A 27,044-nucleotide genomic window follows, 5' to 3' on the forward strand; every position below is an offset into this window, starting at 1 on the left:
AACAAATAAAATGTACAATATTTCCCTCTGAAATGTAGTGGAGTAGAAGTCTAAAGTATATGTATATGTACTTAGTTACTTTCCACCACTGATGGTGAAGCGATCAACAATCTGAAAGGCTCCGAGGCTTATCAGTACTTACACAGTAATAAAATCCACCTTCTAGCACCTCTGAAGTTCACTAATTAACATGTTATATCTCATTTGCTCAATCTGTACAAAAACAAAGTGTAAAAATTACAAATCACCGTTATATGGATTTTTAAAAAAGGAGGTAAAATGTGTTCATAAAGGACTTTTTGTGTCATAAAGGTACGAAGGGTTATGTTCCTATATAAGCCATTAAATTGAAGACAAATGAGATAGTAGCTATACAATGTTATTTTTTTTAAAAAGGCATGTATTTTGAGTTAGTGAGAAGGTATAATCATAATGTACTCCTCATAATAAAGAGTACTAGACATTGACATAAACAAAAGCTAACACATTCATTTACAGTGATCATGATAAAACTATTGACAGTGTGTGACTTCGTAAAATTATTAACATTATCCGCTGATGGAGCCATAAATAAAGTGCCAGAGATCTACCACAGCATGTGATGTTCAGTAGGGTTCTGGGTTGAACATGCAGAGAGTACGACGGCTTTTTCTCATGTATATTTACCACTTTTCTGGCGGAATGATTAACCTATGCATGATAGCATCTTAATCATAATGTGTTTCTTTTAAGTACAGTTGTATGCAAAAGTTTAGGAACCCCTGACAATTTCCATGATTTTCATTTATAAATATTTGGGTGTTTGGATCAGCAATTTCATTTTGATCTATCAAATAACTGAAGGACACAGTAATATTTCAGTAGTGAAATGAGATTTATTGGATTAACAGAAAATGTGCAATATGCATCAAAACGAAATTAGACAGGTGCATAAATTTGAGCACCCAAACAGAAAAATCACATCAATATTTAGTAGAGCCTCCTTTAGCAGAAATAACAGCCTCTAGACGCTTCCTATAGCCTGTAATGAGTGTCTGGATTCTGGATGAATGTATTTTGGACCATTCCTCCTTACAAAACATCTCCAGTTCAGTTAGGTTTGATGGTTGCCGAGCATGGACAGCCCGCTTCAAATCACCCCACAGATGTTCAATGATATTCAGGTCTGGGGACTGGGATGGCCATTCCAGAACATTGTACTTGTTCCTCTGCATAAAGGCCAGAGTAGATTTTGGGCAGTGTTTTGGGTCGTTGTCTTGTTGAAATATCCAGCCCCGCGTAACTTCAACTTTGTGACTGATTCCTCAACATTATTCTCAAGAATCTGCTGATATTGAGTGGAATCCATGCGACCCTCAACTTTAACCAGATTCCCAGTACCGGCACTGGCCACACAACCCCACAGCATGATGGAACCTCCACCAAATTTTACTGTGGGTAGCAAGTGTTTTTCTTGGAACGTTGTGTTCTTTTGCATAACGCCCCTTGTTATGACCAAATAACTCAATCTTTGTTTCATCAGTCCACAGCACCTTATTCCAAAATGAAGCTGGCTTGTCCAAATGTGTGTTTGCATACCTCAAGCGACTCCGTTTGTGGCGTGTGTGCAGAAAAGGCTTCTTTCACATCACTCTCCCATACAGCTTCTCCTTGTGCAAAGTGCGCTGAATTGTTGAACGATGCACAGTGACACCATCTGCAGCAAGTGGATGTTGTAGGTCTTTGGAGGTGGTCTGTGGGCTGTTTTTGACCGTTCTCACCATCCTTCGCCTTTGCCTCTCCAATATTTTATGTGGCCTGCCACTTCTGGCCTTAACAAGAACTGTGCCTGTGGTCCTCCATTTCCTCACTATGTTCCTCACAGTGGACACTGACAGCTTATATTTCTCATGATAACTTTTGTAGCCTCCCCTAAACTATAATGTAGAACAATCTTTTTTCAGGTCGTTTGAGAGTTGTTTTGAGGCCCCCATGTTGCCACTCTTCAGAGGAGAGTCAAAGAGAACAACAACTTTCAATTGGCCACCTTAAATACCTTTTCTCATGATTGGATGCACCTGTCTATGAAGCTCAAGGCTTAATGAGCTCACCAAACCAATTGTGTGTTCCAATTAATCAGTGCTAAGTAGTTACAGGTATTCAAATCAACAAAATGACAAGGGTGCCCAAATTTATGCACCTGTCTAATTTCGTTTTGATGCATATTGCACATTTTCTGTTAATCCAATAAATCTCATTTCACTACTGAAATATTACTGTGTCCTTCAGTTATTTGATAGATCAAAATGAAATTGCTGATCCAAACACCCAAATATTTATAAATGAAAATCATGGAAATTGTCAGGGGTTCCTAAACTTTTGCATACAACTGTAGCTGAGAATGTGATAAAAGCATGTAGAAATGTAGAAAATGGTATTCAAATCTTTTTTTTGTCCTGGGGAGGACCCACAGACCCCTGCTGTATTGCTTTACCCCCCCTCCCCCTTTCAAAGCGATGTTACGCCCTTGAAGTAGACATCTAACTACTCTCTCCACCACTGCTCTGATGTTTGAGTTAGATGTAGTGAACGAATGAAAGGGAGAAATTCAGATGTAGAAAAGACGACGAGTGTTTGATATTTATTTATTTATGCCTTAAAACTTTTTGGACTTTTGGTCTCTGAATAAATAGTTTTGGGGGGTTTTGGTTGGTAGAGAAACAGGATGTTTTCACATTTATAACCTGTTCACACAGACACACACACACCTGCTTTGACACGGCACCCGTCCACTGATGGTTGTTGCTATGGAAACCATTCAACACTTTAGGCTTTCTAATTCAATGACAGTAATTTTCCATTTTGGGTAGCACTTTATTTTAACCGCCCCTAGCATTTATGAGCGGTATATAAACATAAGTGGATGCTAAACAGATGATGAATGACAATATAGTGAAACACAGTTGTAATAATATAAAATGTGTTTCCACAGGAGAAGGTATAATTGTGGACAAATACTGCACATTAATAAACACTAAAAAATGTCTTATATCTGTGTACAACTACGTTATAGTTTGTTATAAACCACTTTAATGTTTATATAGTGCTTGGAAATATTCAAATCGAGGGTGTTAAAGAAACGTGTTACACAAAACAATTACAGTGATGCAGGGGCGTCACGCACCTGAAGGTTTTAAAGGAAACACAGTTTCATAGTTACATGTATCAGTTCAAATTAAGCTCATTAAACCAAGATTTGTTTAATTAACTGGTTTGAAAAGTGATAAAATTAAGATTTGAATGTAATAATTATATAAATATGTACTAATGTTTGGAAAAATTCAAATGTTTGCGTTTTTTTGCTCACAAGTGTTAAAGTATCAGGGTCCAAAAGAGAAATAAAAAAATGAATGAATGAATGAATGAGCATGATTAATTAAAAAATAAATAAATGAGACTAAATTTAAATCAAACATGCAGCAGAAACAAACACTGAGGTCTGATGTTAAGAATAAAATCATCATTGTGTAGACGGAAGAGTTGAATAAGTTTTTAATTCCTGATAATGAAACAGCTACAGCAGAAGGTAAAGATGAGTTACAGCTCAGATTACAGCTAGAGGTCGACTGATTCACTAGATCAAACTAGTTTTCAGCGTCAGATTAAACTACAGTGTTGAAAATAAAAACATTCCCTGTTGGAGAGGTTTAAATTCGGAAGAAATAGCTTCACAGAGCTAAACGTTGTCATTTCTTCTGTAAAACTTGAAGAAGGAGTTTAAAGAATCACTTTGGACTTTGATAACTAAAGCTGGACATTTGAGTATTTGACATTTTAGAGATAACTAATTAGAAAGACATTTAAATCAATACTAAAAATAATCATTATTTGCAGTGCTAATCCTTCATTCTACATGTTCTACATGCTGATAGCAATATGCCTAACACAACACGAGATGTTCTCATGATTTGGTTACATCTGTAACTCTGCCTGTTCAGTTATAATCTGGGTTTTTACATATTTCCCTCTGTGCTGCGTTAAGGTCCAGGTCCCAACAGCATTTATATCAGAAACATTTCATGACAAACTCAGTTAATTTCAATGTCTGATCTCCGCAATCAGTGGATTCACTAATAAGGGTGAATTGAATTTGTAAGAAGCCTTTGCGTAGACTTCAACTTTGACATGCAAATGTGCGCTGACTGACACATTCAAACCGTCTTGAAAGTGTTGACCTTTGAGGGAATGGCCAGCTGGGGCGTCCAAAATTAAGGAGGCTATCATATCAGCTGTGTGCCACCATTCAGTCTTATACGACACCTTTGCTGGAGTCTAAACTGCTCCACAAAGAGATGAAGCACCGTCAGCCGTCACCCACCAGTCCATGATACTAATGGGTTCCCTTCATTAGCTGTGTGTTATTGTCGATGTAGCTAGCTTGCTAACTGCTAGAAAGCATGTCTGCAGAATGTGAAGAACAAGAAAACCTCACGTTTTTGATTTTCACTACGTCACTAAAATTCCAGCACCGCCTTTTTCTTAAAAGATGCGCAGATGATTTTCGCTGAGCCACTTTCTGGTGTGACCTAACCGTAACGCGACATTAGCTAGTAGCAAGCCAGCTAGCGTGACAGCTAGCTATTCTGGCTGGACAGGTTAGCTACTGCCTGTCAGTAACTGTGCTAGCTAGGTGGGCTATTATGGCTGGCTAGCGTCAGCAGGTTCCTGGCTAAATAGCATGTTAGCAGTTAGCTCACCAGCTACAGTAGCTCGCATTTATTACGTCACCAAGCTCTCAGCACAGACTACTTCCTGGAAACATGGAAATGAATTTGCCAGTTTCTGGTTTGACCGGTCACTAAATCTATAGTACTAAAGCACTAACACATTTAATTAATAATTACAGCCTGCTAAATGTAAATAAATATTTTTATCCTCTCCTAATTAAAACTTCACTTCAGTCATCGGTCATGTTTAACACATTTGGTTTGTTGTTGTTTGGGGGTTTTACAGCAAACATTCAGACTCTGATTGTACATCAATACATTATAAATCAACATGAGACAGACGGCTGAGCTAAAGGTCTTCACAGGTCCACTCGGTTCGTACCAACCGAGGTTTGACCCGCAACCCGAATCGGGCTGGGTTCACATTGTCATTGTTGGTGTTCTCTCTCTGTTCAGGTCCACCACATACAGGTCTAATTATCCTCTGATTTATATCAGACCAGTTCTGACTGTCTTCAGGTCCCTTTTGGATCAGGTCTGTGTCTCCTTGACAATTAATGTACGCACGTAGGGTTCCTGTAGGTTTTCCACAGGTAGTTTTTTGACTGGGTCCAAGAGTTTGGACCTGTGAAGACCCTTAAGCTGAGCTACAACTGTCACAGACAGACGGGCAGCTACATCATTAAACCCCAGCATTGGTATTGGTATTTGGTCAGATTAGGATCAGGAGGAAGCTGGTAGCTGATTGGTTGGTGTTTTGGAGCACCGTGAGCTGCTACTGGTTCCCTCCTCCGTGAGTTTGAGTCCAGCTCCACCTCAGCAGAGAGGAAACAGTACTGCTGGTCAACAAACAAACAAACAGCATCTACAGTCCGACAGTCCAGTGCTCATACTCGACTTCCTGTCCGGTTCATCTCAAAGTTAAAATTATTTTTCAAAACACTGACGGATGGATTTAATTGAAACAGTTATATTCTTTCAAATCTATTAAATGTATGTTTTGAATGACAACTGCCTGCAATGCAAGCTGCAATGTCTGCAAACAACATCCTGATGATTTAGAGATTCTTAGTAGTAGAGCTTAAAAAATGTACAGTTTGTCCTGAGGGTGGAGAAGTCATGGGGTCATTAAAATCATAAGGGTTCATCCTCTTGAAAGCAGGAATGAAATTGGGACATTTTATGATGATCTGAAAATATCTGTGGACCAAACTGTTGGACAGACTGACTTCACCATCCTGAGGCTTAGTGGAGAAAATGCATCTTCACTATGAATAATATTAGTAAATAACATTACAGATGATGCTGCTACATGTAGATTGTATTTTGTAAAAAAAAATTAAAGCCTGTGGACACAGTGAGCAGCGGCTACAGAGACAGTTAACATCAGGCTACTACATGCTCAGAGCTGTCCACTGTGAATGTTTAAAATTAAAAACCTACAATGATTTAAAAATTAAAAAGACTGAACGTGTGTTTTCCTTTAACAAAACCAGAATTCACAAAACTTCAAACCAATAATATGAACCTTCCACCAATACAATACCATTCCTAACCGGGTTTTTTATCTAACAAGTGAAATAATCTGCATTTTTCACACTGAGATGGATTTATACACAAACAGTTTTCTTATTGGACTCAGTTGAGAACATTTTTAGTAGAAGTATTTGTGGATAAACATTTTAAATCTATATTGCCAAAAGTACTTGGAGAGCCCCGTCGATACCCTTTATTGCAGTGATTCCCACCTTTTTGGCTTGTGACCCCCTAAAACAAGGCTACTTATGACCCATTTAGCTTTGACCTAAATGCTAACAAGCTAATGTTTAGCCCTGAGATGTTCCCCATCTTAGTTTAGTGTGTTAGCATGCTACAGCTGAGGCTGATGGGAATTGTCAATGAAACATAGGTTTGTGTAGCAGTATGAGATTTATTTTGCAACCACTTGGGGTCCCGAACCCCAGGTTGGGAACCACTGCTTTAGTGTTCTTTTGGTCTTTTGTTGTATGTGAATCTTATTTGATTGGTGGAAGGCTCAGATGATCATCTTGAGGTTTTACAAAACAAAATTAACCCGACAGACGAGTTCAGAACATCACCTCACACAGAGTAAATTGAAGTTACAGCTACAACTTCAGCTCATTTTGAAGACATATATATATCTGCACAGTGTGTGTGAAACATTGGTGGTAAAGCAGTACTTCTTCACGTGATTTGCTGTGTTTGCTCCGACTTAGTTCATTTGCATATTGAGCAGAAATGGAAGATTAAAAACATTCATGTGTGCGTTGCTCAGCTTGCTCAGCCACGACCAGCTTGACTTGCACAAATCTTTCTTGACTAAAATCAAAATTTGAGATTTGTCATATTTTCTTTCCTAAATTGCTGGGAATTGAAATATGTAAAAATACAATTTCATAGTTACGATTGCGCTCAGGTCTTCCTGAGAGACGATGGAAACGCGGAGGACTGGAGATAACTCTAATGGACCTGTTTGAGAAGCAGAAAATAACAGGAATGACTGGCAGGTGTCTGGCATCTTTAAAACATGTAACAGATAATTCCAAATCCAAGATAATTTATATTTAAAATAATTAAAAACTATTTAAAAAGTGCAAACAAGGTAACATTTCTGTAACAATTTCTAATTATCTTATATGCTGAATAAATAGAAAAACTCTCTGCTGCAGGGCTGCAGTCGAGACAAGTGCGAGTCAAAACATCCACAAGTCAGAGACAAGTCAGATAATAGAAAAAACGTCTTAAGGCCGGACTCGAGACCAAGGCTACAGCGGTAGTCAGATAACTTTTTTCAGAAAAAAATTCATATAGACATTAGTCAACAGACTATTTGCGTCACGTCTAAGACAAGTCCAAGTCAAAGCAGGTTCCGGTTCAAGTCCAAATAGGGGTCGAGTTCACGTCAAGACCGCAAGTCTAAGTCCGGGCAGTTTCGTTATCAAGTCAAAGCCAAGACTAAATGGGTTCCAGTCCGAGTCAAGACCCCTAACTGCTGAGTGACAGCTCAAAACACCCATGAAACTGAGACAAGTCCGAGTCAGAACGGCCACAAGACAGAGATGAGTCCAAGTCAAAACACCAATGTGGCTCCAAAGAAGTCTGAGTTCACAGAAAGACGAACAGAAAGAAGAGACCCGACTTGAGATTAAAACCAGACTTGAGTTTTCCACCTACAGAAGCTTTCATCTGTTTAAACATTTTGTTACTGTAACAGGCAACATTTGTAACCTCAAGGTAACCAGATCATCAAGTCATGATCTGAGGATTACGGGGAAGAAATATTATCAAAAAGGGCAGGTTTCAGGACTGGAGTTGAATATTTAAAATAAATCAGGTGCCAGACACCCAGCAACCATTCAACTGTTCACATCAAAACACTAAATCACCCAGAACAAATCCAAAATCTGAGGGTGAAGCCTTACTCTCCGGGTCAGTAATTTCCTGATTATTTCCTACAAACAGCTGCTAGTTTCCAGAGAAGAGATTTAAAGCTGGTCGGGATGTTTTAAGGAAACTACACGTCGCTACCTGTCTGTGAGGAAATCATTTTGGACTTTCAGACCCAGAAAGTAAAGTTTTGTTTCTCTCCATACTGCTGATCTTTGCTGAGTAACAGCACAACTCGATGGCGGCAGCAGCAGTGACGTAGGCAGAGTCTGGAAACAGAGCGTCGACTCCAGTGTCTGACAGGGAATAATGGGGGCGAAGGTCTATAGTGCACAGGGGTTGGTGAGATCCTCGAACACCGTTGGTTCTTCGATCCCGCGTGCAAACAGCTTGATCAGCTGGCAGTGCACTCTGGGAAAAAACAAACAAAGGAGACAAATAGGAGAAATTTAACCTGGGTTAAAATATTTGACATTTAGCAAAGTAAGAAACTCCCAGAGGGACGGGGTACCTGACGTCAATGGCCGTGTGGGTCAGGATTTCGCCATCGCAGTTCCAGCTGCTGTAGGCAGGGGCACAGCCGCAAGCCGGGTGGTCTCGGCAGATCTGGCTGAAGATCTGGTGTTTGCCGCTCTCCCGCAGGTCCAGCTCCAGGTCCGAGTCACTCTGGCAGTGGCGCGGTGTGAAGCGGAAACGCCGCACCCGGTGGACCTCAACAAAGGTCAGGTCAAACTGGTCAAGACAGAACAAGGGAAGAAGGAGGAGACAGTGAGGGGGGTCTGGACGAAAGCAGGTGTAACTGTACCAGGTGTTCTGGATCTGGATCAAATCTGTGTTTAATTTGTCCAATGAGAACTGAGGTTTTCCTTCTCTGGGTTTCTACTGAGAAAATCTGAGGTTTCAGTCTTTTTATTATGATTATGTGGAAAGACCATAAACCAGAAGACTGATTTATTACCTGGTCGTCTTTGCTGGTGTGTCGGAGGAGGTGTCTGAGGAAGTCAAAGCGGGAACATTTTCGGACCAGGATGAGGTCGGTGGTGCCGTCGGCCAGGTGAGCGGCAGGTGAGAGGCCTTTAGGGCTGCGAGGACAAGCACAGCTCATACTGGCAGCGTTTATAGCCAGAAACTTCCCTCGGATTGTCCTCCACTCGCCGTCACTCTCTGGAACCAAAACCCCCAAAAGACAGATTAGACCTTTCTTCCTGTTGCTACTGCCAAACCTTCGTGACTCCAGGTTGTGTGCAAGTTGTCAAGAGTCTGGCTTCTATTGAGGAAAAGGTTGATATTTAAACAATATTGACTAAAGGGTTTCAGGAGTACAACAATAAATGCATTCAGCAACATATAAAATGGCGAGGAAAAACAAGAGACAAGAAATCCATCTTAATACAGTCACACAACATACTGAATAACTTTAAAAAGGTGAGGTTCAAAGTTTATTCTTGACCATGGAAATGTGATCGAAACCTCCAGAACAGCTACTAAATGGATGAAGTAAAATTTTGTCAACTTTACAAAGGTATTATATGCACGGTATGTCTTTTCATGTTACCACTGGTGATTTTATTTCTTGTGTACAGGACTATCCAGTGGCGTTCCCCAGGGCTCCATTTATGGATCACTTTTATTTCCAAACACGGTATAAATATATATTGTATAAGATACAAGATACAACATCAATCAATCAATCTTTGGAGTTGTTGGAAGGTATATTTTTATCACTTTTGATGAAGTCAGGCTAGCAGTTTACCCCTGTAAAAATGTATGTTTGACAGGATATCTAGCCTGTATTTTGGAAGCGTCGGATGAAGATTTGTTGGACTCACCGCTGTCTGATGCTTCATCCATCTTGTATCTCTCAGCTCTCTCTGAAAGTAGCTGCCCGTTGTGCTGACAAACCACACAGCTGGAAATTTACAGACACACCGATGTTATTTTAAAAAAAAAAGGCATAAAACGATAATCAGATCACGTAACCAGAACTGTTTTAGCTACTAAACTCACTTGAACCAAACTGTTTTAGATGCTATACAGAACCGTTAGCTAACCTGAACTGAACCAGACTGTTTTGGCTATTAAGCTTGAACCGTCAGCTTACCTGAAGTGGACCAAATATTGTTGGCTGTTAAATTAAACTGTTAGCTTACCGTACCTGAACCAAACTATCTTAGCTGTTAAACTGAAACATTAGCTAACTTGAACCTAACTGTTTTCTCTGCTGTACTGAAGCGTTAGCTAACTTGAACCAGACCTTTTCTTTGAAATTAAAACACATTTTCACATCTGTGTAGCTGTATGTATCTCTCTCACCCAGATCGACACCTGATGTCGTCCCGTGGCGTTCCTATGATGCCTCTGGCCGGCAGGAAGGAAACTGTTCCTTCATAGTAATGATGAGTCAGGAACATCTTCACACCTGCAGGAGTCAGAGCAGAGATGGATGGGACGACCAAGGATTACTCTCATCCTCATCATCAGTACACTGTTCATATACATATGAACATATACCTCACCTACTAATCACACCTTGCTACTATACCTGCTCTAATACTCATCCACAATCATATCTGATGTCTTTCATACAGTACTTGTATTGTTGGGTCCGTCCTGCCCTGTGTTTGTATGAATCAGGAGAAGGATGCCTCTGCATACATATGACACTTGACATATGAATAAACTTGAATTTGAACTTCTGATGTTTATTTTGGAGAACAGCTTGACATCCCGAATGAGTTTTATTTTCAGAATTTTGACTGGAAAGCTGTCTTTTATTTTTTTTGCCCTTTTCCCCCATAATGCAGTCAGGTCTGGTGCTGCAAACAGACACACACAGTTCACTTCATTGCTGTCTACAGACTTCAGTTACAGCAGTCGGAAGTTAATATGGCTGTGTTTTGGGAAGCAGGGAACATTAATAACATTTAATGTAAAAGACAAAATAAATGTTAAATTTGTTGCCTTCAATTATTACCATGTGATGTTTTAAAACATTTTTTTACACTGCACCTCTCAGGCTGCATTATGGGGCTGCACACAGCCTGAGAAGAAGACCTGAAGACATTACTCAGGAAACTACCTGCTCTGCATTTTGTTTTAGCAAAAAATGTATTATGTTTTGATTTATAGTTGACAGTGTGTAATTGTAATATTCTGTAAGACAACAGGCTTGAACATCAATCAAAGAGAAGGTAGTTAAGGACAGAGCTCTGCCTCAAGATGCAAATACAACGTTATATATCATTAAGTATCAGGTCTGTATCAAATAATCATTTCTAATGATTTTGTTGGACTATCATTGTTATGAAGAGCATAACCAATTTCATTATAATTTGTTATTTGTTACATATAGTTTATAGTTTATATAGTATTTTTACTTTACTTTTTGACTATTTTTGACCCCCTCACCCTCTCAGAAACCAGACCTACACCCTTGACGATACGAGAACTGGTCTGAAACATGAAGAAATGTCTCGAGAGCCTGGACAGACTTCCAGCTTGTTTCTGTTCTATCTGCCTCAGTGCTTCTGTTTGTAGCTGTAGTTGTATCCATGACTTTCTTCTGTCTGATGATGGAAACGTTGTGTGTTGTTGAGATGTTTTTTTCTCTGTTTAGTCTACAGGAAGCTTACAGGCCACTAACAAACCACAGCAGCTGGTTCAATTCCCACAATTGTAACTAATCACATCACAGAGTTTCCCTGAAAACATCTGACTTCTACCTGAGAGGTCGTATCTGGCCGGTCCCATCCATCTCTTCCTCTCACTGTCAGTTAGCACATCGCCGTAGAAACCGTATCCAAGCAGGGAGACGGAGTATCGCAGGAACGTGTTATTGTGGTGAACCGAGGAGACGTCCATCGGCTGAGAGTCTCCTGAACACACGCATAAACAAACACATAAACACACACAATCAACATACTAACCTGGAATGATTTTATGTTAGACTCAAATCTATGTTTTAAGAAACACAATTAAAAAAACTAGACCTGCAACCAAGTAAACCAGGATCTAATCACCCCACCACCTTACTTACCTAAGGTATTAGGGAAGCTAAGAGTATTGCTAAATAAGGCTCAAACAGGTGGTTTAACACACGTTTCTTTGTACATTTGGCCATGCACAGAGAGCTTCCTACTGTGCATCAAGTGCCTGATCAGAGCCTGTTTTCTGAAAGAACACTAGATGGCAGCATGACACCATGGAAAGCAAAGTAATGTACATCAATGAATTTTCATCAAATTTATTGTGACTATGTTGGTGACATTTGAACAATATAATCCTGAGATAATAATAGGAAAAAGGCTTTACAGCGCCACCTATTGTTGGATGTGCACCATATTTGGCATGTTAGATAACATCCAGGATTGGTGTAATTTGGAGAATCTATTGGTGAGATAATGATGTGTTTTTCCAAAATGGCAAAAATGACACTGTATAACTAAAGTCATATAATCAATATTAAACATCTATATTATATACACACACACAGAAATCTATTTTTAAAAAATCTGTATTTTTTCAAAAATGTGACACTGTTTTCATCTCTCAAGTTAAAAAAATAGACTAGTGTGTAAATTAGAATAGGGTTGTAGTTTGTTAAGGTGGAGCTAATTTTTAACTATTTTGTATAGGACTGCAATTAACGATTATTTTCATTATCGATTAATCCTCTGATCATTTTCTCAATTATTTGATGAATCATGTGGTCTCCAAAGCATCAAAAAATAGTGAAAAATGTCCATCCCAGTTTCCCCAAGGTGGCGTCTGCTGATGTGTCGTTTTGTCCGACCAACAGTCCAAAACCCAAAGATGTCCAGTTTTACTATAATGCAAGACCAGGAAAAGCAGCATTTCTCATTTGACAACATGAAACCGTGCTAATGTTAAACTATTACTCGATTATTAAAATGGTTAATTTTCTCTTTTTCTCGTTACAGCTCTAAATTTGAGTTTTGCATAACAGGTGAAATTGCACAAACGGTTTTAAATGGGGAAATGGACATAAGCTACACTCGTAGATGCAGCTCTTTGTGAGAAACATGTGGATATATAGCATTTGAATGTGCATCCAAAAGTGTTTGTCTTTACTATAGTAGACATGGGTCATTTTATTTTTACTATAAGAGGACCTTCTTTGTCCTATGACCTGAGTTCTGATCGTTTTAGATTTTATTCGCGTGTGTGTCCTATGTATAACATGTTAAATAACCTGTCTGGTGCTGAAATGATTCATGTTATAGCTGATGTGTAGTGATACAACGTGACTGACCCACAATGATGTGCAGTGCAGAGGTCACGGGGTCGTTGGTGCCCACAGTGGCGAAGCAGATACAGTCTGTTGAACCTGAAACAAATAAACAGATGAAAGTTAACAGAACACAACGCAGACTGTGATGGAGGTCCAGTTTCCCCGGGCAACCAGATTTGTGTCAACCTTTTCATGCCTAGTTGCCCTCATTAACAACCACTTTACGTTTAACAGTGTAGAACGGTTAACAGTGAGGTGGAGAGCAGGACTGATGGTGCTGACAACATCAAATATGATTATTTTCCCAAATGTTGCCTGTTTAAATATTACGTTTTAAAATTGCTAATTTTTACAACAACAACACTGCTGCCCAAACACAAACCTGCACCAATCACAGCAGCCATTAATTAACCAGGTGAGCTGCTTCTCCTCTACTGCTGCAGAGAGAATGAATGTCTCCCTGATGACTCTGTGTGTGTGTGCGTGTGTGTGCGTGTGTGTGTGTGCGTGTGTGTGTGCGTATTTATAGAGCACTTAAGCAGAACAACAGAAAAACAAAAAGGACACAAACAACAGAACAAACTGAGAAATGAGGCCACAGTCAGTACCTGCATTTATACCCCGTTGACGGAGAATCCTGCTCTCTGATTGGCTGTCAGCTGTCTATTAAAATTATATCACCTCAAACATACTTCAGTTCAACAGTTTAACCGCTCAAATAAGAGCTCAAGCTATATTAACCCTGTGGAGTCCATCTGCTCATCAGTGAATACACTGAACACGAAAGTGCTGATGTGGGGCTTTCACACAGTAACTCATATGTCTGTAGACCATAAAAAAGATAACTTTTTATAACCGAATCTTTCAAATTTTCAGTGATTTACAGACATACAACCTTGAACTGTAATAATATGATAATATTGCCTATTTTATAGGCACCTGTGTCCTTTTTTTGGTATTTTGGGTTCCTGGCAGCTTTATACTTTGTTAAATTGACAAAATGAAAAGTCAGACTTGTAGCTGAGTTTGTGCTGAAAAAAAAAAAAGTGTTAAAGATAAAAATGAATGCATAAAAAATCTGCAAAAATTTCCCAAAATGAACCTGGACCCCTGAGGGTTAAACTGCAGGTAACCATACTACGTTACGTCACTCAAGGACCCCTGGAGCCTCCTCAAGGACCTCTACAACCTCCTCAAAAACATCTAGAACCTGATTGGACCAAATGAACCCTCTCATGGACCTGTACAACCTCTACACTTTGTTGCCACACTGAAGGATGGAGGCAACACTGCCTACATTTTAATCCGATCAACCAAAAATCTAAAAATGAAAGCGCTATTTTTTGATTCTTTCTCAGCAGGAGTCACATCATTGTTTCTGACCTGCAGGAATGATTCCAATGCGAAGCGAGCAGGGAAGCAGCGTTTCATCCGGACAGTTTGGATCTACGCCACCGTCGATCTGTGTCCTCCAGATCAGCCCATGGATGATCTCACTGAACATGCCGTCCCCTCCGACACACACCACCCTGAGCCGGCGTCAAAGTGAAATGTTAGCAGGAGCTTACAAAAGTGAAACAGAAACAAAGATAATATCTCTGAACAATCAATTTGTTTACTGTCAAGTGTAAAAAGTCTGCAGTAAAACACAAGACAGCAGCCTGTGGTGCTTTTATTTTGGCGGTTCACCTATATTAGCGGTCTTGCAGGTATTTTGTGCTCTGTGATGTAATTACAGCGTGTAATAATTCATCTGAAGTCTCACCCATCAAACTTCTTCAGCTCCGCCTCCGTCCTCAGGTGATCCCTTGCATAATTGGCGTACTCCGTCACTATGACAACAAACACACAGACACACACAGTGTGCTTTAAATGTAAATCCCTGACACAGAAAGCCCACGAACAGGAAGTGAGCGATACGGGACGTACCAATGACGTGCGTGGAGATGTCTGCCTGGGCGAACAGCGGGGCGACCTTCTCCTCGTAGATGCGTTTGCCCTGTTGCTTCCCGCCGTACGGGTTGATGTAGACCAGCAGGTGTTTGGGTCTGCTGGCTGTAGACAACAACAATGATGTTACCGACAGTTTCTGGCAACAATCACGTGTGTGTTGGACAGTGTGTGTGTGTTGGTGTAAAGTCGTACTGATAGCGGCGAGCTGCTCTCTGATGCTGCTGACCCAGCGTTGACACAGCGCCTCGTCTGGACACGTGAAGGTGACCTCAGCACACCGCCAGCGGTGCTGCTGACACCTGTCCACGTACAACACTGAAACACAACAGACACAAGTCAAACTATTAATTTTACAATTCACCATTTAAGTTTTGAATTGCTGCTTCACATTAAAAACATTTAGCTTGTGAGCCAATGGAGTGCTTTTATTGTGAAGGAACTACAGAGACAGATTTAGTCAGCAAAGTTATCGAGATATTTCCAGAATTTATTCTCATGCTGCCTCGTTCAGTTAGCACTGAGAACTCACTGAGTCAATCCACAGAGTGAACATACAGCTGTGTTTCCAGATGTGTTTCCTGGTGAGTTTAATGTATTTCCAAGTTTATTTATGTGCTTTCGGATGTGTTTACTTTGTTTTCAGGTGTGTTTCCACATGTATTTAATGTGTTTCCTGGTATTTTAACTGTTTGTATCTGTGTTTGTTTATTGTGTTTCCAGGTGCATTTCCAGCTGTTCACAGGTGTGTGTACAGATGTGTTTCCAGGTGTGTTTACCTGTGAAGGCCTGCCTGCAGTCCTTTCCTTCTCTCTCTTTGATCTTTTTCCAATTGCCATTGTCTCTTCTGCTGCTGCTTTTCTCCTCCTCTTCCTCTCTGACAGAGATGATCTCTGACACTGACACACTGTGAACCACACCTGACCACACACACACACACACACACACACACGCACACACACAGTTTGTTAGTTGTTTGTACATCAGATATCTCGGAGCCTCTCTGCAGCACATGAACGCACCATCAGACAGCTGGTTGACTTTTACTTCCAGGAATGACGTCATTGCCAACAAAATGCTGATTGCAGCAAGTTTCACATGATATTTAAAGAAATAAACTGAAACCAACGGTCGCCTGGAGTGGGTTGAGAAAGAGCTGTTTTTGGTTTTGAATGTCTGAACTATATCCTTGGGTGTTACAGAGAACTGAAGTGAAACCAGGTTCAACTTCCATGTTCTTCCAGCCCTACAATATGACCTACAAGGCCTCTGACCTACTACAAGGCTGATTGCAGCCTGAAATCCTCTGGTAGTTCTTTGTAATTCCCAGGTCTAGACTAAAAACCAGAGAAGACCGGGTCAAGGAGGAATCTCAATGACCTGCACATTATATAAGAACTGGATTTTGATTCATCGTTTTTATTGCAAAATTGTATTGTTATTTATTCTTATTTATATTTTATTGTACAACAAGTAGTTCCGACCAAGCAATCTGATTGGTCAACTAGACATTTAGAACGTGCTCAAATCAGCATGACACAACACCGGGCTCATCACTAAAAATATTACTCCGCCAGGGTGATAGCAGTTTTGTGATCGCAGTGAAAATGTTGTTTTTGAAATTTAAACGCCAACAAACATGGATTGATGCAGAACATTTCGTTATATAAATAATTGGAAATTCGACCTTTGGACTTCACAGCGCCCTGAAGTTATTGGAAATATTTCACGTGGAAACTGTTCCGCCTTGATGTTCCGGCTTCCTCCATCAGCTGCGCCGGTGAGTCGGTGACACGGCGCTACTAGCTTAAAAATACATGTGAAGTTCGTGGACGTAGTAATTAAATCTGTCCATGGAAAAATGATTTTTTCAGCAGATATCTTAGTTACAACAAAATTGAGCTAGCAAGGCAGTTTTGTGTTTATGTGTGTGGTATTTATTCAGTTTGGGAAATCCCACGATCTCTAGAAAGCGTTAGTTCAAGTTGACTGTTGCTAGGTCGTTACTAAGCGTCGGCGTACTTGCTGGAGTAGTAAACTAGGTTTCATTACATCGGATTCTACAGACGTGACTGATTGTTTTCCAGTTATTAGTCAGACCCCATGTATTTCCAGGGAAACGGAAATAACACTAACAAAAAGTTTTTTTATTTTGAGAGCGAATTGCCCCACATTATGAATACATTTTTATCACGTTTTATTTTGTTGGTAACTGTTTTATAATCGCAATATTACAATATTAATATTGCCTGATTTCACACTGATGTTGCTTGATTTTATGTCTTTTATAAAACATAAAACTGATTTCAGTTTTGAAATTAATTTACCCCGTTATTGCTTTACCATTTGCTAAAGAAAGTTATTTACATGAAAAGACATTTTAATGTTTATAGGCTTTTAATTCTCTCAAACGTCCTTTATGTTAACAGTCTATATATTTAATACAAATGAATGTCTTTTACACTTACTAAACTACAGTGTGAACTGGTTTACAACTTAACTGAAACATTTACATTTTCTCTGAGTTTTTTCTGTGACTCTTCAGGACACACTGAGACAAAAAACAAACGTCCCTACCTGACATTCAAATCAACGTGTTACTAACTGACCACCTGAGGTCTTTGGTTACCTGTCGATCACCTGACTCTCATATCTGTGTCATATGTTCACAGATGTTTGATTGAACATGTTACATAGCCAAATGTTAACCCTGAAGGCGGACGGAGGAAACTCTGCCCTACAGATCATCTTTCGGAAGTAAAATCTTGCTGCCGTTTCCACGGAGATAACCGGAGGAAAACTGAGAAGCATGAGACGTAACGAGGACACATGAACCCGAGACACTGCAGTGCTGTGATGTCATCAAGCATCATTGCTTTTCTGCTGTTCTGTTTCCACCTGAAGGCACCACAGGGGCTGATGGTACTTGTCCACAGGATCCGTCATTTCCACGCTTTCCATTCATTGTCTATGTAGAAAGCCCTGCAAAGCCTTCTGGTAGCGTAGCATTGCGTTTCAACTCATTTGCATAAAGTTGAATCTAAGCTACTTTATGTAAATTAGGGGCGTCCTCTGCAAAACTCCCAAAAACGTTTAAACTAACCACTGTCGATCTAAAATGAAGACAGATTCAGATTCAGCAACTAGACTAAAAAAAGTTTTCAGAAACACATTTCGGTGAATTATTTTCATAATATAAGAAAGTTTCCAAACGAGCCGCCATGTTGGTCCGGTTCGAAATCCGGGAGCAGACAGCCCACGAGTGAAAGCGTTCGTCCAATCAGGTGCAGCCAGGAAGTGCTTCCTGTTGTGTTTCAGGTAAGGAGAGCACCTGTCTATCATCTATCGTGACAACTAGTGGCACACCTATCAAGCGTCCAATGCGTCCAATGCGCCCAAAAACGCCCCCGTGGGCACGTACCTTCAGGTCTCAGGTGAAGGGAAGCATATCGGAAAGTCAGTGGGCTACAGACGTGTATTTTCTCGTGTGTTATCACATCTTTACACGCCAAGTCATTGCATCGTAACAGGATACAATCTGGCGTGGAGCAACCATTTGGTTGTATTTTCATGCAACACCTTGGACTGCATTATTTGGACTAAAGATTATTTTCACATTTGATTCATCTGCAGATTGCTTTCTTGACCGATTAATGAGTCTATAAAACATCAGAAAACAATGAAAAATGCCCATCACAGTCTCATAGAGATGAGGGTGACCAACAGTCCAAAACTCAAAGACATTCAGTTTACAATAATATCAAGGCAAGTAAAAGCAGCAAATTCTAACATTTGAGACAACTAGAGCTGCAACGATTAGTCGATTAATCAGTTAGTTGATCAACAGGAAATTAATCTGCAACTATTTTGATAATCGATTAATTGTTTCAGTAATTTTCAAGCAAGAATGCCAAACATTCTCTGGCTTCAGCTTCTCAAAAGTGACGATTCGCTATTGAGGCTTCGTCTGACAAAACAAGCTAATTGAAGGCATTACCATGGCCTCTGAGAAATTGTGATTTTTAAAAAACTATTTCTTCACCTTTCATAGACTAAATGATTAATCGATTAATCGAGAAAACAATAACTAATGATAAATAATAATCCAAACCAACTACTACTTGCAGCTTTCTGACTGCCAGCTTGAGTTAGCATAAAGAGGACAAACTGTAAAAACCAAAGTTTGTGGTTTTAAGGGTTGGGGTTAGGAACTATGCTAAGCTAAGCTAACTACTTCCTGACTCCAGCTGCAAACTTAACACACAGACATGAGGTTGATATCCATCTGAACATCTCACTCTCGGAAACAAACAGAATAATATTCCTTTAAAGAACATTTTATTAAACAGGATTTTTCTGAAAGCAGCAGCTCATTAATCTACAAACTGAAGAAACGGCAGCAGAGTTACTGAAACTATTCAGCCAAACTACACATGAAACACTGAACCAGGAGCAGCGAGGAGCAATAACTGCTGGGTTTGATGTTGATGGAAAACAGCACCAAAATTGACACTTTGATGCTTCTCTGAAAACATGAGTTTTATTCCAAAATGTGATTTTTGATGAATCTTTAATGAAATCAAGACTAAAAACCTAATGGTAGTAGTTTGACAGCAGTAGGAATTTGGATAGAAAGTCCAGTTTCTTTTTTAAGGTTTTAAGATTCCTGATTTTCTTAAGGAATATTTTTTAAGTTTAATTTTTGCATCATTTTGGAACATAACTGCAGATTCAGTTTGGGAACACACAAACAGAGTTCATAGTTCAGCCATCAAACACAGAAACATGTTTTAACAGCAGCACCACAATCACTAAACCTGCAGTCGGCAGGTGTGGGTGCCCCACTGCATTGTGGGAGCAAAGTCTCCTACCTGAGTCTGGTCGACGAGGGAACGAAGGAACACAAAACCCTGCAGGAGAACCACACAGTTACCAAACACTCCACAGAGCAGGGTTCACCCAGGAGACTGTTAGAACCAGAGTCAACTGTGGTGGACCTCCACAGGACGGAGTCCCAAACTAACAAGAGGCAGTAAAAGGTTATAAGTTAAAAATAAAGCAGTTAGTTAAATCATTAAAATAGAGTGTAAAATGAAGTATTTTACTCTTATTATCAGAATTAGATCCCTTCTGTCCAGTAACATTTGGAAAGTCTAGACGAGCTGTTTGATTAAATTATTTTTCCCCATTCATGTGTGCGGGGAGCCAACAGGAAGTCTGAACCGGCTCGGCTGGAGAAGGACTGCAGTGAGCATGCTCAATGAGCCCAATGAGCATCTTTCATAGGAATTAATGGCGTACCTTCTTTGAACTTGTGCCTTTTAATCCAGCCACCACGTTCACCATCATAGTTTAGTGTGTTAGCACGCTAACATTTGCTAATTAGCGCTAAAGACAAAGTGCAGTTGACGCTGATGGTAATGTCATTTGTTTCGTAGGTTTTTGTTCATAAACCAAAGTGTTGGACAAAGTGAAATTTTGACCTCATGAAAAGTTAAGGGATAACCAAAGTGAAAATTCATGTTAATCTATCCAATAGCGATAAAGATATGAGTTTGAACCAAAGTGGTGCACCGACAGAACAAACACTGCCATCCATAGATAAACAAAATAAACGTAATGTAAATGTTTTCAGCACTGTGCCCTGTCAACAGTATATTAAAAGTTATGCGTGTTTGTCGGCCGATAAGGAACAAGAAATTGCAGTAAAGAAATGCCAAACTAGGTTTGAGGTCAATTAGAACCGGTGTCTCCATTACACAGTTTGACCACCAGAGAGCACTGACACGTTTATTTTTACACTGTGAAATGTCGCAGTATGTATACTGATCACAATTTAAAAAACAAAACAAATCTAAGGGATCTGTATCAAGATTGTTCGTTTACGTTATATGTTTAAACATTACTATCGGCCGATACATTAGGTTTTTATCGTTATCGGCCTCAAAAATCCAGTCAGGTTATAAAATATACACACACAAACAGGGAAATTTCAATATACTGGTGATATAGATATGTGTGTGTGTGCGTGTGTATATAGTCATTACAGTGTGTGCAATTAATGTCATATTATATGTTGACATTAATATGTCGTTTAAAACTTAGTAAATGTTATGAAAATAGCAGCAGGTCCTCGCAGCAGCAGACGGAAAGCAGGTCAGACACACACATATCGCTGTCTGTTTCAGGTTTACACAAAAAGCAGGTATTTCTGTTGTCACCATAACAACAGAAACACAAAGCTATGTGGACGATAAACAGCTGAATCAGAGAAGACAGGAAGGAGCTTCAACCTGCTGACACCAAACTCTGTCAAAAGCCTGCGGACATAAAAACGGAAGGAGAGAAGTTGCCTACAACTCCCAAAATGCATTTCGGTAAGAAACATCCAATCACAGAGCTTCAAATCCTGTTGTTTCTACAAAGTGTAATCTGTACCTGTTGACACATTCAGTGTAAATAAGGTCACTTTCTGATTCTGGATCAGTTTAGGATCAATTCCGATGAAGCAGCCTGCAGTCAGTCCGCAGGTCACAGTGAACCCTGAGGCGGTCTGATCTGAAACCTTCCAGCTCTGAATACAATTGAAATAAGTCAGTTAGCATTTTCTGAACGCAGCTCCCCTGTCTGACTGAGGACACACCTAGATGAACAGACAGGGACTGCTGATGAAGACGATGTCGCTCAGTGAGCGACTGTCACACTTGTGTGCTCGATAAATAAAGATTATTATTATGTTATTATTATCATTATTATTACTGAGCCATTCATCAATATCTTACAAAATACCGTCAAAGCACCTACTTTATCACAAGCTCTGCAGATTAACAGACTTTTCTCCATCACTTGAAAAGTTACTGTGAACCTAAAACACACTTGTTGCTGAGAATCTCTGGTTTTGGAGCCACAAGGTAACACAGTTATCACAGCGGCCGTCCTTAAAGAAAAAACTAAAGGGAACATAAAGCATTCATCGCAAAACACCTGAAGATAAACTCCTTTTAAAGGCTGAACCCCCCGAAACTACGAGCAGAACCAGTCACTGGTATTTCCCTCATCGACTCACCGCAAAGATTATGATGCAAGCAAACATTAAAGACAGAGGGAGCGAGACGGTGCAGCCACCTCACTTCTTAATCACATCCAGTACGGAAAAGTAGCAATACTAAAATGTCAAAGAATGTACATAAAAGTAAAGACAAATGAACAGTAAAATGTGCTCCATTGACAGTGAAAGTACTCGTGAAGCTTTGGCTGGAAAAGCTTTCTCTCACATTCTGCCTTCAATCCTCTGTGGGTGAATCTCTGCCACGTCCTCCTGTTCTTGTCTTCTCCGTCACTTTCGCTTCCCAACGCTGTCGAAGTCCCTAAATTCACGGTTATGACGACATCATATCTGACCAATGATCTTTCTGCCTGCGCTCCTCAAGCCAATCAAGCCTTAGATGCTGTTCTTTAAATACCAGTGCTATTCTGTCTTCATCACCACCATGACCTCCAGGATGTCCAGGGAGATTCAGCTGAAAGTTTCCATTAAGCACCACCTGGTTTTACTCCACCACCACCACCACCAGCACCACCAGCAGCAGCTAGACTCCTGTCCTCTCTCCTCTCTTCATATGGGCCTCTGCTTAATGAAGATGCTTCACATTGATGGAGTCTAATCGCCAAAGTCTTTTTATAAATGTTGTTATACACTTCCACTTGATCTCTCCTTATTGAAATGCAGAACGACCTCTTTAAGAGCATTATATTATTACATATATTAGCAGGGGTAGGAGGTCCAGCTCCTCAGCTTTTTGTTTCCAGTCCTAAATGAGTCATTATGCGCCCCCCACAAATGTACTCCCAATAAATATTTTTAAGCAGTTAGTATAGTGAATCTGTTATCAACTACAGCAGAGTCTTTTCAGATGAATGTGATAATCTGAGGTTCATCTGCAGTCGAATATAAGGGAAAGCAGAAGCACAGAATTTTATAAAGACACGGACAAAGAAACTGTATTCGGTTTGAATCAGGCACCTCATGTCCGATCAGTGCATCCCTAATTTAAAGTACTGTATATGTGTAATCAGAAAAATTACCATCATTTTTATTCCATAGTTTTGGGAGGATATCAAGTCATTCATAGTCAAAAGGCTGACGTCCACGTGAAGTCAGTTATTGGTGTTAAAGTCAAAGTCTTTTTTGATTTTGTCAAGTTGAGTTTAATGTCATTAGATTAACGACTCGAGTCTGACTGAAATTCACATGTCGGTGTATTATATTACTGGATTATTACTTCATTTAAGCAACATTTTAATGTTGCAGCTGGTTGAGCTCATTTAAGCTACTTTATATACTGTTTATTCAAGAACACTGCGTCATTCTTTCGTAACTGCTGGTATGTTTTGTATGTAAAATCCTAATCTGTGAATCACTAACTAGCAATGTTAGAGAAATGTAGTGTGGTAAAAAGTATAAAGTAGCATAAAATGGAAATACTCACATTAGGTACAAGTAGGCTACCTCAAAATTATATTTAAAGGGGCCCTGTGGAGTTTTCTTGTAATCAAACTTATGTTACGTTCAGTGTTACTCACCAAAACTCATTGTGTGTATCACTGAGGTCTAATAAACATGCATCATTATTATTAATATTTTAAAACCTACATTGTTTACATCCATGTTTACTTTCTAGCAGTCTTCTTCTTCACTAACTGGTACCTCAAAGTACAGTACATGAGGAAATGTACTCCGTTATTTGCCACCACTGGCTGGTCCAGTAACAGCGGTGGAAGAAGTACTCAGATCTTTTACTTAAGTAAAAGTAGCAATACCACAGTGTAAAAGTCCTGCATTCAAAATCTTACTGCTTATGTATTGGCATTAAAATATGCTTAAAATATACCAAAAGTAAAAGTACTCATTATGCAGAATGGCCCATTTCAGAATAATACATATTATATCACTGGATTATAATTACTGTAACGTTAATGTGTAAGCATCACTAACGTTGCAGCTGGTAAAGTTGGGGCTAATTTCAGCTACTTTATATACTGCCTGGTGGCTTAATCTATAACAATACATCATCATTCATTAGCTGATTTATATTATGTATTAATAATCTGAATCTGTAAAATAACTAATGTCAAATAAATGTAGTGGAGTAAAAAGTACAATATTTGCCTCTGAATTGTAGCATAAAAGCAAAATTGTACTTAGTTACATTCCACATCTGTCCAGTAGGCAGTTCATGTCAAAGAAACAGAGGGCAGAAGTAACCTCCCAAATATAATTTACATTATCAGTTAGAGAATATATGAGGGTTTGCCAAGGACCCCCACTAAACCACCCGTGCTGTGAGAACTATTTCAAATGATATTGTTTAGTTCTTTAAAAACACATTTTATCTCCTGTATTTCTCCATATTTCCCTGTATTTAGAATACTGTAAAAAACGTATGAGGTTTGGTTTGTATTGCTCCTCCTCCTTGCCTGCAGCCTCAGTGTGGCCTCCACATATTGAGTGTCAGACTAGATGTGTGTTATGAAGCCCCATATATAATGTCTCACTTATTATTACAGTCCAGCAGGGTGACTTGTGAATAATTTTTTTTTGTTGGGGGGGGGGGTCTCTAAAATATTGACAATATGCTTTTTTGCCATGCATTTCTATTTTTCTGTATCTTCATAAGCATGCATCGTGAGTAAAATTATGCTGTTGATGTATATGACTCATGCACGAGGGTGATTCATCGCTAATTAACAAAAGATACAGTGCTATTCTTGCCATCGCCATCGGAGCGTGGCGGCGCAATATTGTAAACTTGAACGTAAAGATCAAGCAAAAAAACAGGCCTCTGTGGTCTTTATTCACTGTTAGCACTGCGGCCTATTGTATGCTATGGGTGTTGATGAGGACTATCTTTGTTGCCATTCTCAATGCTCATGCATGTGTGTGCTGTTGCAGGTTGGTTTGTTGTGACCCTCGCATTTGATGTCTGAATTGTACCGAGAAATGACTGTGCTCGTCTGTATGTGATGGGTAACTTTAACCCTGCAGAGGATACTGTGCCCTGCTATAGTTGGCTTGTTTGATTTTGATACCCGTGTGGAGGTTGGACGTGGCTGATTATTATATATCTGATGACACAAAGTAAGTAGGCCTATATGCTTGCAGCTTTAAATGTTTTTTGTTTTTTTTGCAGCAGCAGCAGCAAGAAAGCGCCCTCTCGTAAAAAAAAGAAAAAGTGAGCTCCCCCTAAAGCTATAGTATAGTTCGTAGTTCGCACACTGCAGTCCGGACTACATCATGTTTTGTACATTAACACGTATGTTATCTACAGGTCCAAACATGTCCAACATGTCCTCTGTATGTCCTTTGTTTATCTAACAGGATGTCGCGGTGAGTTTAAGGCCGACAGACAGACAGAGAGGTAAAGATACACAGATTATCCGGGTCTTACTGGGTCTAAACGGGTGGTACACCGGGCTGGAGATCCGTCTCTTCCAGGTGAGCAGTGACCGGCTCAAACTCACATCGTACGCGGCGTTTCTGACGCGGAGCTCGGACAGCAGCAGCAGCCTGCCCGGCCTCTCCATCTGCGTCTGTCCGTCCTGCTCCGTCCTTCAGCCGGCTGAGGGGGCAGCGACAGCCCGGGTACGGTTACCTCTGTCCGGGCATGCTCTCTGTGTGTGCCCGAAGAGGCTCCAAAACCCGAAAATAAACGACTGTCAAACAGGAGCGGTATCAGTAAAAGTGCGTCCGTGTAGCGGATCTCAGCTCGGGATGTTTTGTCTGACAGATAGCGGTTTCTTACCGGAAGTAGGAGGGGCCTGGTGGTGCGTTCAAGTTTTGTCTGACAAAGCGGTTTCATAACGGAAGTAGGAGGGAGCTGGTGGTGCGTTCAAGTTTTGTCTGACAGAAAGCGGTTTCTTACCGGAATTCACCTATTTTGAGATTGTACTGTTATTCAAGCCTTTTGGTGTGGCATTAACAACTTTATTATCAGAAAATTAGATACTCAACAAAAATTCTAAATTGAATTTCAATTTGGATAGTATACGGTCGCAATATTGATGCGATTTTTGTCAAGAAACTGTATGTCATTAATCTTTTTCTAAGCTGTTCATATCTTACCAAAATTGTTTTACTGTGGTAGCTGCTCGAGCAGTTAGCTAGTTAAGTCCAGGGGTTCCCAACCTACGGGTCGGAACCCTATAAAGGGTCTCAAGATAAATCTGAGGGGTCGTGAGATGATTAATGGAAGAGGAAAGAATAAAAAGTTCTGTTTTCTTTTTTACTTTTCTATAACCTTTTCTTTTTTGTGAAATCTTGAATAACCTTACCATGTTAGGAGAGTTATTTAAATGAAACCATGTGAGGAGTTTGGAGGGGAAATGTCTCTTTCTGGAACTGCTAACAACTTACAGACATCTGAAGTGTGAAAAGGAGACCCAACTAGAAACGCCTGGTTTAATCTTTAATCTAGATTCTATTTTACAAGTTTATCACATAATTGTTTACTGTTTACCACTGATCACTTTTAAATGACAGGTTCACACTTTTTCAAGTCTATCTTAACACAATACTGACATGCCTGTGTGCACATTGACAAAGTTACTGGTTGCTAACTGTTCCTGCTGTCCAAACTGGCCGCAAAGAAATCTGTTCTTAAAGTAATTTCAATGTAAGTGATGGGGGACAAAATCCACAGTCCTCTCTGTGTGTAAAAGTCTTAAGTTCA

The 27,044-nt window shown here is 39.9% G+C and overlaps 1 protein-coding gene and 1 long non-coding RNA gene across 4 annotated transcripts; one reads left to right on the top strand and one right to left on the bottom strand.

The window, feature by feature from the left end:
• Positions 1–3,516: 3,516 nt before the first annotated feature.
• LOC122874805 (ceramide kinase-like) lies at positions 3,517–26,144 on the bottom strand. 2 transcript variants are annotated; one of them, XM_044193179.1, is made up of 14 exons: positions 25,764–26,144; positions 20,187–20,225; positions 16,095–16,235; positions 15,511–15,633; positions 15,295–15,420; positions 15,131–15,197; positions 14,749–14,894; positions 13,387–13,461; positions 11,837–11,989; positions 10,428–10,533; positions 9,944–10,023; positions 9,073–9,278; positions 8,626–8,846; positions 3,517–8,525 (listed from the first exon to the last, which is right to left on the bottom strand). In XM_044193179.1, exons 1-14 carry the CDS (start codon positions 25,897–25,899, stop codon positions 8,438–8,440), a joined length of 1,707 nt encoding a protein of 568 aa, XP_044049114.1. In that variant the 5' UTR covers positions 25,900–26,144; the 3' UTR covers positions 3,517–8,437. The 2 variants fall into 2 exon arrangements, with proteins under 2 accessions (XP_044049114.1, XP_044049116.1); XM_044193181.1 differs by lacking the exon at positions 20,187–20,225.
• On the top strand, positions 16,244–22,055 carry LOC122874806. Of its 2 annotated transcripts, XR_006377684.1 has the most exons (4): positions 16,244–17,095; positions 17,988–18,633; positions 21,504–21,692; positions 21,803–22,055. It is a non-coding gene; the product is annotated as an uncharacterized LOC122874806 (long non-coding RNA). The 2 variants fall into 2 exon arrangements; XR_006377683.1 differs by lacking the exon at positions 17,988–18,633.
• Positions 26,145–27,044: the final 900 nt, after the last annotated feature.

Source organism: Siniperca chuatsi, linkage group LG4 (assembly GCF_020085105.1).
Source record: "Siniperca chuatsi isolate FFG_IHB_CAS linkage group LG4, ASM2008510v1, whole genome shotgun sequence".
In the NCBI taxonomy this organism is placed as follows: Eukaryota; Metazoa; Chordata; class Actinopteri; order Centrarchiformes; family Sinipercidae; genus Siniperca; species Siniperca chuatsi.